The sequence below is a fragment of the Equus przewalskii genome, chromosome 18 (assembly GCF_037783145.1).
Source record: "Equus przewalskii isolate Varuska chromosome 18, EquPr2, whole genome shotgun sequence".
NCBI classification, from domain to species: domain Eukaryota; kingdom Metazoa; phylum Chordata; class Mammalia; order Perissodactyla; family Equidae; genus Equus; species Equus przewalskii.
This window is the reverse complement of record NC_091848.1, coordinates 50,257,390-50,273,790: the sequence shown is the minus strand read 5'-3', so window position 1 is coordinate 50,273,790 and position 16,401 is coordinate 50,257,390. Positions and strand designations below refer to the sequence as shown.

Here is a 16,401-nt window from a genome sequence, read left to right as displayed (position 1 = left end):
CTGAACGTTAGTTCCTCATTCATAAAACGGAAGGAATTCCCACCTTGCTAGGTGTTTATAAATGAAGGAAAATATTTGTGAAACAGAAAGCAGCAAGCCTATCCATGAATATTACTGTATTTCTCCATTCATCCTTCAAAAAGATTTTCGACCTGCATTGCAGTTGAAAAGATCAGAGGAGAGGGGCCGGCCCGGTGGCCTAGCAGTTAAGTTCACACTCTCCGCTTTGGCTGCCTGAGGTTTGCCGGTTCAGATCCCAGGGGCAGACCTATGCACTACTTATCAGGCCATGCTATGGCAGGCATCCCACGTATAAAAAGTAGAGGAAGATGGGCATAGATGTTAGCTCAAGGCCAGTCTTCTTCAGCAAAAAGAGAAGGATTGGTGGCGGATGTTAGCTCAGGGCTAATCTTCCTAAAAAAAAAAAAATAAAGAGAACAGAGGAGAAGGAAAAAAGGCATATCTATTAGCAGATCACAACCTCTGATTCTTGCCCATCTTTGACTAAACAAAAACTAATTAGTACTATTGCTTCTGTTTAGTTTCTTTGTATACTATTAGCCCATTAGTCTTTACCAACACCTCTATCATAGCATGAGCAGCTTTCAATGCTCCTTCCTCTCATTTATTTGAACAAACCCAAACTCTGATTGACCTCTATATCTGTAACATATGTTTAAGAAAAGATTAAGGGGAAGAAAAATTAATTTGACACTGTTTACCCAATTCCAAGGAAAATTATTTTTATATTTCATTAGAAGCAAAGCAAAATTTTTCCGTAAATCTCCATTATATGGGGAAAGTGGAGGTTAGCTATTCTTTTTGGTCTTCTCTTCCCTTGAGTTTTATATTTTCAAAATGCTCACCAAGAAAACACTACACTTACGAGTGACTCACCACCTTTACAGGGTTTCACTGTTAAAGGCATGGGCACGCAATGTTCGCTTTTCATTAGCCAGGCAGCAATGGAAACATGGGAAAGGGTTCAAAATGTTAATATTAAGTTGTAAACATTTTCTTTAGAAAATTGTAGTTTCTCATGTTTGTTCAGAATTAATATCCTGAAGCACCACCAGTTCCTCAGGCTTAACACTATTTTGTCTTGTTGAGGGTCTGTTATGTGCCAAGCTTTGTCACTTTCAGACTGTGAACTTAGAAACAAGGACTCTTACTCATTTCTGGATCCACAGCATCTAGTGCAAACATGTAAAAATAAAACTAAACCGGGAAGTAGCATACAAAGAGAGTGATTAATTCTGTTCACTGTGATTGGGTATGAATGGGGTTATCACAGAATATATGCTCAAGGAAGTTGCATAAGGGCAGAATTTTTAAAGAGTAGAAGGAAATTTCAGGAGAAATAGGCATTGCAGGTAAAAAGTGCAGAGGAGTAAAATTGCCTGGATTTGTGGGAATATAAGCGATCAAGAGTGAAACTAAAGTATTGAGAGATAAACCTGGAGAGGGAGGCAATACCAGACCAAAGGCCTTTATCTTGCTAAGGAGCTTGAACTGCGTTCTGGAGGTGGTGTGGAGCCAGAGTAGGAGCAGAACATCAGAGAGATCCCAGACTTGTATTTCAGATGGCTTTCTATGGGATCACTCTCTAGCCGGTGGCCTGGAAAGTAGGTGAGTCTAGAGCCAGAGAGAACAATCGATGGTAGTTCATAGAGGCTAGCCTACAGAACTACAGACCAGGGACAAGATGGAACTGGGTCTGGAGGTCCAAGCCGAGAATACCCAGCAGAGACCCTGCTCTAAAAGAGCTTGGTCCAGTGGGAGATGACCTGCATACGGCTGGAAATACATACACACTTCTTATGTGCAAGAAAAGAGACTTTGTCCAGAAAGAGGGATTAAGAAGTGACTGAGACCATAAAAGAAACAGAGACTACTGGGGAGTAGATATAATAAGAGGAGAGTCCTGGGGAACACCAGCATTTGAGGGGTCAATGGAAGAAGAACACTGAGTTAAAAAGACTGGTAACTGGTAGCAACATTCATGAGTGCTCACTGTTAAAACCCAGGTACATCACCTCTGGAGCCTGCCCAGGCTTAGGCCGCCTTAAAGGCCTAAACTTCACCTTGGTGGGAGAGTAAAATAGCGATAGTAAAGATTTTCTTTTGAGAAACTCCACAGCATAAATATCTAACTGCTTTTCAAAAAGGGTATTTTCAAAGATATTTCTACATGCATTTCTAAGTGTAACTTGGAAAATTTCTTTGAAAATTTTATTTTCATTGGTGTTTCCTTTTCTACCCTGTTGTTAGATGGCCTTCATAAAATGCAAAGTGAACACATTTCACTCTCATGTCAACCTGCAAGCAACATTTCTCTACCAAATCAAAACTTCAGAGTCACTTGGTCCAGAGTGGAAAGTGGGAATTCCTCCATCCTGGCTTACTTTCTGAGCTCCTCACGAAATACGATTATCAATGAACCCCGATTTTCATGGAACAAAGAGCTAATAAACCAGAGTGACTTCTCCTTGACTTTGAGGGATCTTAGAGTTTCAGACAGTGGGGAATACTTGTGCAATATTTCTTCAAGCAATTATACTTTACTCACCATCCAAACACTGCATGTAGGTAAGTTACAAGGAGGGTTGATAGCGGGTTTTGGCTATAGCAGTAGAGATTGTGAATATCAAGTAGGGAAATTAGATTGGCATTTAAAAGCTATCTTAGACTAGTATTTCACAAAATATTATCTACAGGGATGCTTCTGGTCAAGATTGTAGACAACCCTACCTCCTTCAACCACACAGAACTCCTATATTGGGGGAAAAAAGATATTAGTCCCACAAGATTTCCTCTTCAGGGATTCAGAGCTTCAGAAATGAAGAGGAAACATACACCTTTCAGTGACTCTGTGGGCTGAGCATCTTCAATTCCTTCTTACTATTGTGCCTAATGTGTGCCTTCGGGCCTGGGGTTTTGCAAGCTGAGGCTGCAGGCACAGTAGGAAGTTAGACTTGGGGCCCCGCTGGATGCTGGGGAATCATGGCACTATCTGTGAACCTGGTGGAGACAGTCACCAGAGGACATTTGAAACACTAGGTGTATGGCTGATTCAGCTCATTGATAGTTAACTGCCAAAACTCAGTATTCAAAATGTTTCTAGTCCACTATGTAGAGAGCCATGCAGTGTGTGCTCATGAAGTTGACTTTCTAGGAGGGCTGTTGATCCCCTTACCCTTGCTGTCAACTTGACCTCGTGGGAGCCCATGGCAGGTCTCTTTCTACCCTTCAATAAAGATATGTGTCAGTGGAACATATAAATGTTTTAGAAATATCTCTATCATTCTAGTTGTGAAAACTAGGAGGAAGAACGGATTTGGAGGTTTGGTGATTCTATGGAGTGAGATCTGGAGATAAGAGCACAGGCTTTCCTTAGGTCAAGTGGTCTTCAGATAGACAGAAGCTTCTAGACAGTGAGTGATAACAACACTCCCTTTGTAGAGCTGCCACTTTGAGAGTACTGAAAACTGGGAGGCATTTGAAACTCCTATTTTTCTCCAAGGCAGGATTGTCAGTTTTATGTAAAATACAGTTCAGCTCTCATTCTGTTTTTTTAAATGTTGCCTCATGTTGGATTCATTTTGGAGCGCAGAAAAATAATCAGGAAGAAATAGTCTGAAGGCCACGTATCACCCATCTTCCTAATCAGAGATTTCATTTTCAGTTTATACAAAGCGAAGCATCAGGACCACGCCATCTCTGACAAAGAAAAGAAGCTTTTCAGAACCTCTCATTCCCAAGTAAACCCTGGCCCATTGAGACTGGTGGAGGGTCTGCCCACACCTCCCCTCAGGAAAAGGCCTGTAGCAGGAACTCCCCCAGCAGCGCAGAGAACAGGGTCAACAGTTCTGGTACCCTAGACATCACTCTTTCAAGGAAACTTGGTTTTCTATTCTGAATGGCAATTTCCTACTTGCTGCCTTGCCCAGGAGATGCTACAGCATCTGAAAAGTAGGCCCAGCTAGGGGGGCTTCTCACTCCTGGAGTCTAGATCTGCTCGATAAAGGTTGCACTGAATTGAATGGAGTTAAATAATTCTTGCTAAATTTTGCTGCTGACTCAATATGTGAACTTGGACAAATCTCTTTACAGATGGGGGAAGTTTTTAGGGCCATGGCTCAAGTAAGAAGAAGCCATTCCTGGCAGGATTTTCTTCAGGAGGAAAAATATGCATAAGAAAACACTCTAGAAAGTCAATTTAACATTTCTACTTAATTGTCCCTTCCTTCCATGGGTATAGAGTTTCAGAATGACACAAATATGTGGAAAGATTAATGTTCTATTGGTTGCATTGAGTATGTTCATAAAAATTGACATCCGTTATACAAAGCTACTCATTTTAAAGGATAGCCATAAACATTTCCCCCCTGAAGTGGCCTTCATGCTCTAACGCTTGCTCCCTGTTCTTTGGTCGAACATAGATCACGAGAGTTGCAGAGTTCTGACTTTGGTTACTCGAGGTCTCCAAGGCTCTGCCTTCTGCAGTCCCCACTTCCTTTAATACTAATTACAATAATTCTGGTTCCAGTCAAGACACTGGAAAAGGTTCAGGCTTCTTCAGTTATTCCTGAGGAGCTCCAAGCACGATCTGTTGTGCTGGTGGCCAGCTGTCACCTCTCACTCAGTGCCATGGCTCCTACCCAGCTCTTCTCCTCACCGCTGCACATCTCATCACTATTCCTCTAGGACCCTATCTTCTCCAGGCCAAGCGGGGACTGAGCCCTCCCTTCACCATCCAAGGAAAATGCAGGGCTGAGGCTCATCTCTGGTCAGAATCATTCCTTTGTAAAAGTGTGTTAACTCTTTTTACAATATAAAACAATAGAAGCTTAAAATGCGTAATAGACTCATTGCCTCCGAAGTTTTCAGACTCTTCTCTCTCTGGACTCCTACCCCGACTAAGCCCCAAATTTGTTAATATTACAGCTTTTGCAGGTTTCCCACAATAAGCTCATTGAGACTGGAAGGTATTTATGCTCATGAAAATTTCTCTGGTCCAGAGAGGGCTCTTGGCCTTATCTTTAATGGGTCTTTTCCTTATGAAAAGTGTTTTCGCTAATATGAAACCTGCCTCCTGCCTAAAAGGCAGAAACAAATAGGTTTAAAAATAGTTAACATCCTCTACCCTCTCACCCGCGTTTTATTTTTTTGCTAATTTTTCTTCCAGTTTATAGGTTTCTTGTTTGTTTTATTTAGAACCGAGTCAAAAAAGAGATATCTGGAAAATTCTGCTTCCAGTGATGATTCTGGTGATTGGGGTGATTCTGGTGCTTTTAGTATTTTACAAAGACCCTGAATCAAGAAGATTCTGCCATTTCTGCAAAGGTAATAGCTCATGGAGAACCTGTGATCCGTCCCTGGGTGTTCAGGTAGAGGTGTATCAAGGATGGCATGCAACCATACACCTACTGCTGCTGGGCATGTAAACAGATCTGAATTTCCTGGAGAGTCGTTTGTAAAATTTATCAGCAATCCTTTAAAATACTCCCACCTAACTATTGTGCTTTTAGGAATTTATCCTGCATCAAATGGTCAGAGTCACACCAAACTATATACAAGCACATTCTTTGCAGCACATTGCTATTACTTCCAGTTTTCCTACTATTTCTTTTTTTTTTCTTTTAGGAAGATTGTCCCTGAGCTAACATCTGTTGCCAATCTTCCTCTTTTTTTTTTCTCCCCAAAGCTCCAGTACATAGTTGTATCTCCTAGTTGTAAGTCATTCTAGTTCTTCTATGTGGGACACTGCCGCAGCATGGCTTGATGAACGGTGTGTAGGTCTGCGCCCAGGATCCAAACTGGCGAATCCCGGACTGCTGAAGTGGAGCGCATGAACTGAATCCCTCAGCCACGGGGCTGGCCCCCTACTATTTCAATAAATAATAGGAACTTGATCAAATTAACTGAAAATCACACGTTACTTGTTTGTTTGTTTGTTTGTTTTACCAAAGAGGAAAAAAATTAAATCTGGCAGTAAAGTAATGCAATTATCTTGTATTGAAAAATATCTGGAAAGAATGAAGCCAAAGCTTTACAAATGGCTGCCTTTGGAGAGAGGTTGCCCCTTCGCCACCACCCCCCTGCCCAGGGGCTTCTGTTAGGTCTGGGCTTCCTCAAGCCCCTGGGCTCCCACCCCTGGGCTCTGTTTTCTCTTTCTTTGAGCTTTGCCTATGGTTGCTACCACTCAAGATAGCATTGACCTTTATGGACCATTTTATTTTAATCCTTATTAAATTTTTTAAAAACCTTTCCTAAATTTTCTGCAACAAACCTGTATTACTTATTTGATTACTTATAGTAATTAAAATGTTGCATTAAGATGCCATGGTCACAGAACTTCTTAAAAGACCTTGCTTTTGTCAACAGAATTAGATCTACTTATCTCCACATTTTACAGATCAGGAGACTGGAATCCAAGAAATTAACTCAAATGCTAAGTAGATGTGTAAAACAGACTTAAGGACCCAAGCTGACCCAGCTAACTGGTGGCCAGGGGTAGATCTGGGCCCCAAGAAGCTCTCCCTTATTCCGTAATCCCCCTGAGAAGGCTCTGAGTATCCTGGGAGGTGGAGATAGATTCCATGTCCCTTCTTCTTCTTGATACCTGCCTATTGCCCCTGCTGAAGTTAGGGGATTTGCTCATAGTAGAAACTACTATTGAGAGTAAGATTTTGAGGGTGACAGTGAGCCAGAGTTCCACCATTTCTAGCCCTGTGATTGTACTAATAGGCAGGCTAGTCCCCTTACTTGTTACTCCTGTCCCTTAGCTGGCCAGAAGTATGAAAAGATGGCAGTCTCTAGTTTGTCTCCACAATACAACCCATGTCCTAATATAATGATACTTGTGACTGGATTAGGTTCAAATTATAGGAGACAGGGGCACGAAATGCTGCTCAAGAATGACAGTTTAGTTTCTATATTGGAAGTATGCATACGTCAGGACTCAACAGAGAACACCTGGCATGCTCAAAACTACAGAGGGGAGCACGGAAGACAGTGCACTCCCCCAGGGCTGGGAGCAGCTGATATGCTAGCAAACCTAAACTTGAAGGGAAACGAGAGGGAGCAACTCCCAAAACCTGGAATGAGAGAGTCAAGTAAAACCAGCTGCCTTGTAAGGAGAATGAATGACCTTCACTTGAAGGACACAGCCAGACCAAGGCGACCTTCCAGGGAAGGAGCTGGAAAAATAAATACCTGATTTTGCTCTTCCCTCCCTCTGATCTCCACCCAACTGGAAGCCAGAGGGAAGAGACACCCTGCAGATAGAACTCATCCAGGTCAGCTTCCCACGGCAGAGAGCAGGATGGATTCTGACACTGGAAGAGCAGTCAGGAGACATCAGCAAAACAGTGTCAGGGTACTGGCCAGTGTTTTTAAAAATAACGTTCTATAGTTCTGTAGTCAGGTGGGCTGAATGTATATTTCAAGCTGCTACACTAAAAATCACAAAACCTTGTCAACCTCCAGGTCCCTGGTTGTAGTTTCATATGACTATGGTTTATATATTTTCTTTGTAAATTCCCTTTTCTAATAAAAATACCCTTAGTCTATGATAAGTATAAATTATCCTGGATTTTAGCAAGGCCCAGAAGGAGGGCTTTACTGAAGAAAGAACATTGTATCCCTTTTTCCTTAACCGTCACCTCTTTGGCTGCTATTTTCCATTGTTAACAGTTGGTAGGAATCAGGCCAACAATCCTAAAGAGCCAAGAATTCCTGGCCTGGTTGAACTGCCTTCATCCCCATTTTGGAGCACCTGAATCAGCCGTAAGAATTTATCGCTGTTTGTTTCTGATGAGGTATTTCTACCCTCAATGAACTTTTAATGCTGTTTGTTAGAAGAAAGATATGAAAAGGGAGTAATTAAGGTGATTCTAATAACATAATTATATTGAGGTAGGGATAAGGGAGAATGAGTGTTTGCAAAGAGATATTTTTAAAGTTTGTTCTCTTCTTTCCTGTAGCATGGGATCCTGTCTCCTCTGATGAGAATGCTCGTAATACAGAAAACAGGGTAAGTCATTTCCTTTATCAAACCATTTCTAGTATAAGAATGCTACCGTAAAACGGAGATTGAAGTTTTGATTGATTCACGTATTGCCATGCAAGACTTTTATAGAGAAAAAAAGGCAGGAGAGATTGCAGGATAACATAAGAGGAAAAAAATACAATTAGCTTTCCCCAATGTCTATCATTAACAGCCTTTACTTGCTTAAATAGTGCTTGCTCTCCTCATCTCCTATTATTATCTGAAGAGAAGATCTCACACGGCTCTATGCATATGAGGGTGCACCAATGTACTTACTCTTCTATGGAAACACGAGATTGTATAGAAGTGGAAAGAAATACAGATGAAGTGGAGAAAAGCAGACTACCATTTCTGCCTAGACTCAGACTGCTGATCTTCTAGGCTTTTCCAGCCATTTCTAGGTTCCTCAGGGACAGATAATTCACTTATGAATTACAGTTGGCTTATATACTTCCTTGTTGCTGCATACTTTTTATTATTTGAGTCCCATTAATCAGAATATAAATAAGAGCAAAGAGTAGGGTAAGCTTGTTTATCCACTTGTTAAAAACTCAGGAACACCTACCAGGGAGATTAAATTTGACTGCTAAGACCCAGACTTTACTTATTTTGTAACTGTCTCATGGATCTCTGATTACAGATGCAAACAATAGCTGAAGATCCCCCCTCCCCAAAACCAAATTAAAACACAACCATCATTAAATGCTTAAGATAAAAATGGCCATTCTGACATGAACAACGGCCATATAGAGTTCATTTTTCTTGGTTCTAGGATCTTTGAAAACAGCCAGCCAGTACAAGAAATGAAACAGGACTGTGACAACACATCACAAGCGTCCCTAAGATCCAGTGACTTCACATCCTCTGTCTTCACTGTGATTCCAGCAACGGCCATCAGGACCTGACAGTTCTACCCTCGCAAAGACTTGTAACCATTCTCTTCTCCAGTGTCACATTCACTCTTCAAGACTTAAGCATCATTCACTGACCCTCTACCTGCATCAAGGTTATAAATGCCTGGATGTCCAGAATTCCAATTCAACTTAGAAAAGAACTGTCTCATTCATTGACATACTACCTCAATCAGCCCAGGAGGCTACAGTGACATTTTCCCCAAGAACTCGGAAGGAATGTATCACTAAGAGTTGATTCAAAATCTGATCCACTAATGATGAGTGAGAGAGCAGGTAGGAGCAGAAGTCACCATAGTGAAAAGGTGAAAAACCAGGGCCTGGAAACCAAGGTGGTTGATTTGCTAAGGGACTGTACTCTAGTTTTGGTTATATCAGCTTAACCAACTAGATCTACTTTGGTGAGTCTTATGTACCCAGGGAGCAGGAATGTCAGTAGTTCTAAACTGCCTAGGGCCAAGAGCCCTGTCAACTCAGGAACTGACATCTCTGGGGTTGAGTTAGACCTTCCAACACCAGGTTTGCATAGCTGAGTGACCCTAGCTATGAAGATAATTTGGTTCACTCTTCTGGCTCACTTGTCATATTGTTAATCTGCCTTCTAATAAATTTAGACATTTTTATTAAATTTAGATTTATTTTTATTAAATTTATATTTTTAAAATTTCTATTAAATTTTTATGCAAGGGGAGAATGGATAGCCCAGCTGACTTGATCTGTTCGCCTTAATTTTAATCATCCATTTATATAGAAAAAGTCTAACCAGGATTTTTGTGACTTATTCAATCAAGTTTTGGAACCTAGAGTTTACAGGAGAAAACCAACCCTGAATTGTACGTTAGTGCTGGCTGGTCCAGTTTTCTCTGTCAGCTGGCCTTAACGTCACAATCTCATACCTTGTACATAGTTTTGTTTTTGCTGATTCTATTTGCTACAATGTTGTGACAGGTTTTCATCATAAACTGTCAAGTATTGAGGATGGTATCGTAAAGAAAAACTTTTAAAGGGACATAGGACACTTTGTGAGGAGAAAATGCTCAGAACTGCTGTAGTCTTCTTACAATGATGAGGGGTACAAATTTAAAAACAAAACCAACACATTGAGGATGGCAGACAAGAAAGAATCTGGGTCCTTCCATGTTGTTGAGTTGATCTTAGAGCCACCTGTATGAGTCGGGGTTGGATCAGAGAGGCAGACTGTTGAGAATGACAGAGAATAAGGATTTATTATGGGGATTCAACCTTACACAACTGTGAGTACTGGTGAAGAAGTGGATGCCAGGCTGTCCCCTCTGCATCTGCTGCTGGACCTGAAGTCACTGTAGGTCCTCTGGGGCAACCATAAGGAAGGAGAGCTGGACATGGAGTTGAGGATGACCTGGAATCCATACGAACAAACTGGAACCCACACCTGTCTCCCAGGGCCTCCCAGGTCAATGCTGTGGGTGACCTGCAACAGAAGCTGGTGCCCGTTGCCATGGAGCCACACACACGCCTGGCCAGAACCGTGAAGCTGAAGGAGGAAACTGACAGGAGCTGGAAGAGCTGCTCGTCCAGGAAGCCGTTGCTGATTTCTGCTAGCTCACCTTTTTTGGCCAGGGGTATTATTTTCCAGCTGTCATGGTGTCTGGGGCCATACACTGACCTTATGAGCATATAATAAACAGCTGCTCCTTCACTTCTGCCTCTCAAATCTGGTGCAAATTTCTCTTGTGACAAACTCCAATCCAGAACCACAGAGAGAAAAGAATTCTGGGAAATGTCCCTCCAGTTTGGCTAAATTGGCACAATACAAGCCAGGATAACACCTATCATTGAACTCAATGTCTTGTGTGAGAAACTGCTTCAGTGTTTATGGTCTGCACCAGCACGCAGCCTACATGTGTGTCGATTAGGAGAGTTTACCTACAAGTTCAAAGTGCCTAACTGTAATTACATGTAAATAACAACACTAAGATAAAAGTTTATCAACTCCCACCATTAGTGGCTAAAAATGTAGACTCATGGAGGTAGGGATGAGTTGAGCAAAGTTCACTAACTTCAGCAATAACCATTTACCAACATGCCCTATCCCCATGGACCACGACTGCTCTAAGGATGCCTTCTGTGAGTATTACTCATTAAGATGCAATATGAACAAAAGAACAAGTATTCATTTATTTTTTTAACTTCCCAAGTTTGAAAGATTCTTGGATCTATTTAATCTTTCATGTGAAATGTTTGCTTGTGTTTGAGGATCACAAAATCCCCATTAACCTTGGAAACAACAATACTTCCTTTAACTACTACATTTTTCTAATCTCCTTGTTTAAACTGCTTTTCACCTAACATAAAAACATGGTTTTTTTTTTAATGTTTGTTTCAAATGCAACTTGAGTTTTCGGCCATAAAATGGTGCCCTCCTGGTACGTCTCCAGCCACTGTCCTTCATAAGCGAGGGCTGCTTATTCTTCATGAACCTGAAAAACAGGGTATCAGTGTGTTCTGTGAGATCCCTGTGACTTACACCAGTGGAGCACATGCCTAGAACCAAGCCCAGTCTTTTCCAGAGATAAGCAGGCCTTAGCCAGCTCTTCATTAGCTTCAAAGGGAGGCAGGGAATCACGGCAATTATCCACATTATAGAAGGCAGACCCCGTAAGTCACCCCAAGGGCGAGCTCGGTCACTCTCAATTTTTCTACTCCCCTTGCCTTGCTGGCGAAGGCAGTGCCTTCTACAGAACACCCCATGGGGGAAAGACTGTGGCCACATCACCAGTTTGCCCCACAGCCCTGACCTAATTCCATCAGAAAACCTTTTCCTAATGACAGTTGAGGGATTTTCAGGCTTTCCTTTTGTGAATGGGCAACAATTAGTCATTGCACTGCCAAGGACGGTTTTCCTATTCATCTCTGGCCTCTCAGAAGCAATTTCTGCTTCACTCATTCTATTCTTTGTGGAAACAACTGTGACAAAGTCGAATGCATTACATCTGTTTTGGAGGCTCTTCGACCTCCTGCAGCTGAGTGCAGTCGCAGCACGTGTGAGGTGTTCTCCTAAACAAAGCCATTCTGTGGGGCTGCTGAGCTGGCTCTGCACAGAAGACCCCAGACCCAATGCCAGAACGCTTCTCAAATTGAGGCCAGCGTTCAGTCCACATAACTGGACCTCTCCATCTAGGCCTGATCCCTGAGACAGCTATCCAGGCATCAATAAGAAGTCTCTGGAGTCTGCCAATGGCTTGTGTTTCTCATTTAGATCTAAATATATTCACTATAACCAACTTTAGTTTCTCCTTCAAAGGAGATCCTTTTGACCTCTGTTAAGGTAGTATTTATTATTGGCAACCCTATCTACTTATCTTGCAGGGTGACTAGTAATTCACTTATAATAAATTAGAAAGAGGACCAGGCATCTACCAAATTTTTAAAAAAGAAATGATGGTGCCTACTGTAGTAGGCATTGTGCTAAGTGCTTTATAGGCTTTCCTTGAAGGCTATTCAATCTCCTTTAATTCTCCTGTACTAAAGCAAGATCTCATTGAAAAACTGTGTTCCTGGGAAATCCAAGCGAGGAAGCTGAGGCTTCTGTGACTGCTATGGTCTAAATGTGTCCCCCCAAATTCATGTGTTGAAATCCTAACCCCCACAGAGATGGTATCAGGAGGCAGGGCCTTTGGGAGGTGATTAGGTTATGAGGGTGAAGTCCTCATGAGTGGGATTAGTGCCCTTAGAAAAGAGACTCCAGAGAGCTTCTTCCCCTCTTTCCACTACATGAGGTCACAGCGAGAAGAAGATGATCTATGAGGAAATGGCCCTCAACAGATCTTCCAGCACCATGATCCTGGCCTTCCCAGCATCTAGAACTGTGAGAAATAAATGTTTGCTGTTTATAAGCCTCCTAGTCTCTGGTGTATTGTTATAGCAGCCTGAGCAGACTAAGACACTGGCCCTGCCAAGCCTACAGTTCAGTGTTTCTGACGTACCTTTTTTCCAAGCTCTTTTGCTTTAATCTTGAGTTTATTGACTTGAGATTCTGCTATCTCTGCCCTTTCCTTAGCTGCGTTCAACTCATGTTGCTGCTTCTTATACTTAGAGAGGTATTGATTGGCTTGTGCTTCCTATAAAAACAAAAAAATGAAAAAATAAACCCCTGTGCCTACATAGTCATATTTTTTCCTGTTCTGACATGAGAAAGTTGAAAAATGTAGAAGGAATCTAAACTTCTGAGTATTGAATAGAATATCGTATTTTGGTATGATATACAGGAATTCAGACTTTCTAGCAGGCACAAGATCCATTTTTATAACTGTTGTTCCCTGGAAACAGAGAACATGGTTGGCCCTCTCCACCAACTGGATGTAGTCCAGCTTTCATAGATTTGGTAAGTGATAGAATAACCACAATTGTTTGTTTTATAATCAGTTCAACATCCTAGTCTACCTCTGGGTATAGGGGGCTTGTCTTTGCAATTATATGCGGCAACAGGTAATTATTAGACATAGCAGTGTTTTAGCCCAAATCATTTAAATAATCAATTCAAAACCCCTCGAGAAATATTATTATTAGGCATAAGCCAATATATACGGCACTTATCAGTCACAGTCCATGAACTATGGATACTAACCCAGGATTGGCAAGTACATTTCAAGTGATGGTGGTTATGTCCACAGCCATTTCCAGGCTCATCAGGAGACAGGACTGTGAACTGCATTTTATGCTCACCCAAGGTTTTAGGGTGAGGAAGGCCCCAAGGTGATTACCCAACCAAAAGTTTGCCATCCCTACATGATTCCATGCTCTTGCTGGGCTCATTTCTTGCAAGGCACATGTTTGGGTGTAACCCCAAGGTTGAGGAAGAGCACTCTGGCTCCCTGGAGGGAAAAGCAGCACAAATTTTCACCATGAGTGATAATTCTACCTTGAGAAAAACCAGAGGATGAGCAGACTTTAAGCTGAGCTGGTCCTCTCTGATAAGCTGCTCCTCTAGCTTAGGGCCACATATCTCCATTAATAAAAAAAAAAAAAAAAAAGAAAAATGCTGGGAAATCCACGCGGCTGCAACTGTCTTAGGTACTTACCACCGTCTCGATTTGCTGCTTGTAACTTTGCACTTTCAGCTGAAGATTATCCGTCAGAGTCTGCATCCTGCTCAGATTTTTCTTGTCTTCTTCTGCCTGAAATGCACAGGTATGTATGTGAAGGTGATTTGGAGGATCCAGCAACTGCATTGGGAGTAGCCTCACTTGACGAAGTAAGAGTAAGGAGACTTCATTAAACACCACGTTAGAGTGATGATTTGAAAAACGGTTTAACTCTACTCATCCAGAGTTACCAGAAATTAATAAACATAGCTTTGAACAATGACAGTCATTTCCCCTGATCCACCATAGAACTTGCAGCCTTTGCTAAAACGGAAGTTAAAGCTACTAGTTTCAATCTGGGCTTTGGCCCTCCCACCCCAACCATCTGCCTGTGGTTTCTCAGTCCTGTCCCATCCACTACCATGCCCCCTGCTCACCTCCATGGCAATCAAACCAATGCTTCTCTTGAACTTGCTAATTGACCCTTGGCTTTGGGTAATGGAACTATAGGAAAGGTAAGTTTTCTGGGATTCTGGTGGGGGCATCAGCAGAGATAGTGAGGAAAAACCTATAAGCTGTGGGACCCATGTTGTGAGCTTTCTCCTTGCTTCTATTGCAACCCAGGCTTGGGCTGGAGAAAGGAAATCTAGTGAGACAGGTTTTCAACAGTGTTCCATAGAGCCTTAGGTATTGTGAGGAGAAAGGAGGGGAGAGGTAGGCAGGTAGGTAAGGCTCTACATGTCTCCCCCTTTTTCACACCCTTTTAACTAGAGTATTTCCACTTTGGAAATGTTGAACTTCCTCAAGGAAGAAAGTATCTCAACCAGCTGAGCTTGTGAACATGTTTACTGCCCTGGTTTTTGTGGCTGCCACCAAGGGAACCCCTTTGAAGGCTTGGCTCTGGTGGCCAGCAGGACTCACGTTCATGGGTGCCACAGGACTGCATCAAACAAACAGTTCTTAATCAGCCACCCCCACCCTCCACCAGGGCACAGTGCAGAAGCAGCAAACTGAAACACCCAGCCTTTCCATGAAAAAGGCCAATTTATTTATCTTAGTAGCTGTGCCCGAGGGGCAGGTTTCTAATTTAACACATATCTAGGGGCTGACTACAATCCTTTCCAGAGATTGAGGAGGCCTGCAGGTGCCATCTTCATGCTTTCCATCTGCCCCACCCCAGGTTGCTGGTATCTCCAAGAAAGGAGCTCGTGCATGAGTCTGATGTCCTGGCTTTTGTGGCTGATGCCCAGAGGACACATCCCTTGATAGCCTGGCTCTGGTGGCCAGCAGGGCTTGTGTTCATGGGTTCAACAGTATGGTAGCAAACAAAGAAACAGTTCTTAACTGGCTATCACCTCAAGGCTCAGCACAAAGGGAACAGAAATGCCTATCTCCCTGTCTTCCCCTGAAAGAGGTATATTTGCATATTTTAAAAGCTCCTGCCTGAGGGTCTGGCTTCCAATCAGGCTGCATCTAGCTACTGACTGACATCCTCCCCTTTGGGACACTAACAGGTCTTGGACACCCTCAACTACTGGGAGCCACCAAGAACAAAGAAGCCGTCTTGGACAATCACAAAGGTTTCAGAGACAACCAACAGCTAGGGTAGGATTGAACAATAAGGATCATCTCCTGCATGAGACGATTCAATCAAGACTGGGAGAGGTAGCCTTTTTTTAAATAGTTTAGGTAGTTTTATCAAATACATAGAAACCAATGCAGAATATCAAGAAAAATTAAGAAACAAAGGAATATGTTCTTAATGAAAGAACAAGATAAAACTTCAGAAAAAGATGGCGGTCAGTGACTTACCTGATACAGATTTCAAAATAATGGTTATATAGATACTTACCAAGCTCAGGAGAACAACGTATGAACAAAGTGAAAGTTTCAACAAAGAGAAATATAAAAAAGTACCAAAAGGAAATCATAGAGAGGAAGAATATAATAACTGAACTGAGAAATACAATAGAGGGGTTTAAGATCAGACTAGATCAAGCAGAAGAAAGGACCAGTGCACTTGAAGACAAGGCAGTGGAATTCATCCCATCAGAGCAGCAAAAAGAAAACAGAATGAAAAAGAGTAAAGATAGCTTAGGGGACTTGTGGGACAACATCGAGCAGACCAACATTTGCATTATAGGGCGTCTCAGAAGAAGAAAAGAGATAAAAGGGCAGAAAAATTATTTGAAGAAATAATGGCTGAAAGCTTCTCTAACCTGGGGAAGGAAACAGACGTCCAGATCCAGGAAGCCCAAGAGTTCCAAATAAGATGAGCCCAAAGAGGCCCACACCAAGACACATTATAATTAAACTGTCAAGAGGCCAGCCAGGTGGCATAGTGGTTAAGTTCACATGCTCTGCTTCAGCAGCC

At 42.2% G+C, this 16,401-nt stretch overlaps 2 protein-coding genes across 16 annotated transcripts in view; one reads left to right on the top strand and one right to left on the bottom strand.

Annotated features, from left to right (window-relative positions):
• HHLA2 (HHLA2 member of B7 family) overlaps positions 1–16,401 on the top strand; it is a 97,029-nt gene that overhangs the window by 68,365 nt on the left and 12,263 nt on the right. For 10 of the 15 annotated variants that reach the window (XM_070582806.1, XM_070582801.1, XM_070582800.1 and 7 more), the window contains 3 exons: positions 2,272–2,589; positions 5,218–5,346; positions 7,989–8,038. In XM_070582806.1, coding sequence (XP_070438907.1) covers positions 2,272–2,589; positions 5,218–5,346; positions 7,989–8,038 — 497 coding nt within the window. Of the gene's footprint in view, positions 1–2,271; positions 2,590–5,217; positions 5,347–7,988; positions 8,039–8,825; positions 12,843–16,401 lie in introns of those variants that run through there. The other 5 variants (XM_070582807.1, XM_070582808.1, XM_070582811.1 and 2 more) reach the window with 1 other exon arrangement.
• Positions 10,177–16,401, bottom strand: part of MYH15 (myosin heavy chain 15) — a 132,163-nt gene continuing 125,938 nt past the window's right edge. Inside the window, exons 39-41 of the mRNA XM_070582795.1 lie at positions 14,025–14,120; positions 12,930–13,064; positions 10,177–11,423 (exon numbers count right to left, since the gene is read on the bottom strand). Of these exons, the coding sequence (XP_070438896.1) occupies positions 11,409–11,423; positions 12,930–13,064; positions 14,025–14,120 (246 nt within the window). The 3' untranslated portion in view covers positions 10,177–11,408. The remainder of the gene's footprint in view (positions 11,424–12,929; positions 13,065–14,024; positions 14,121–16,401) is intronic.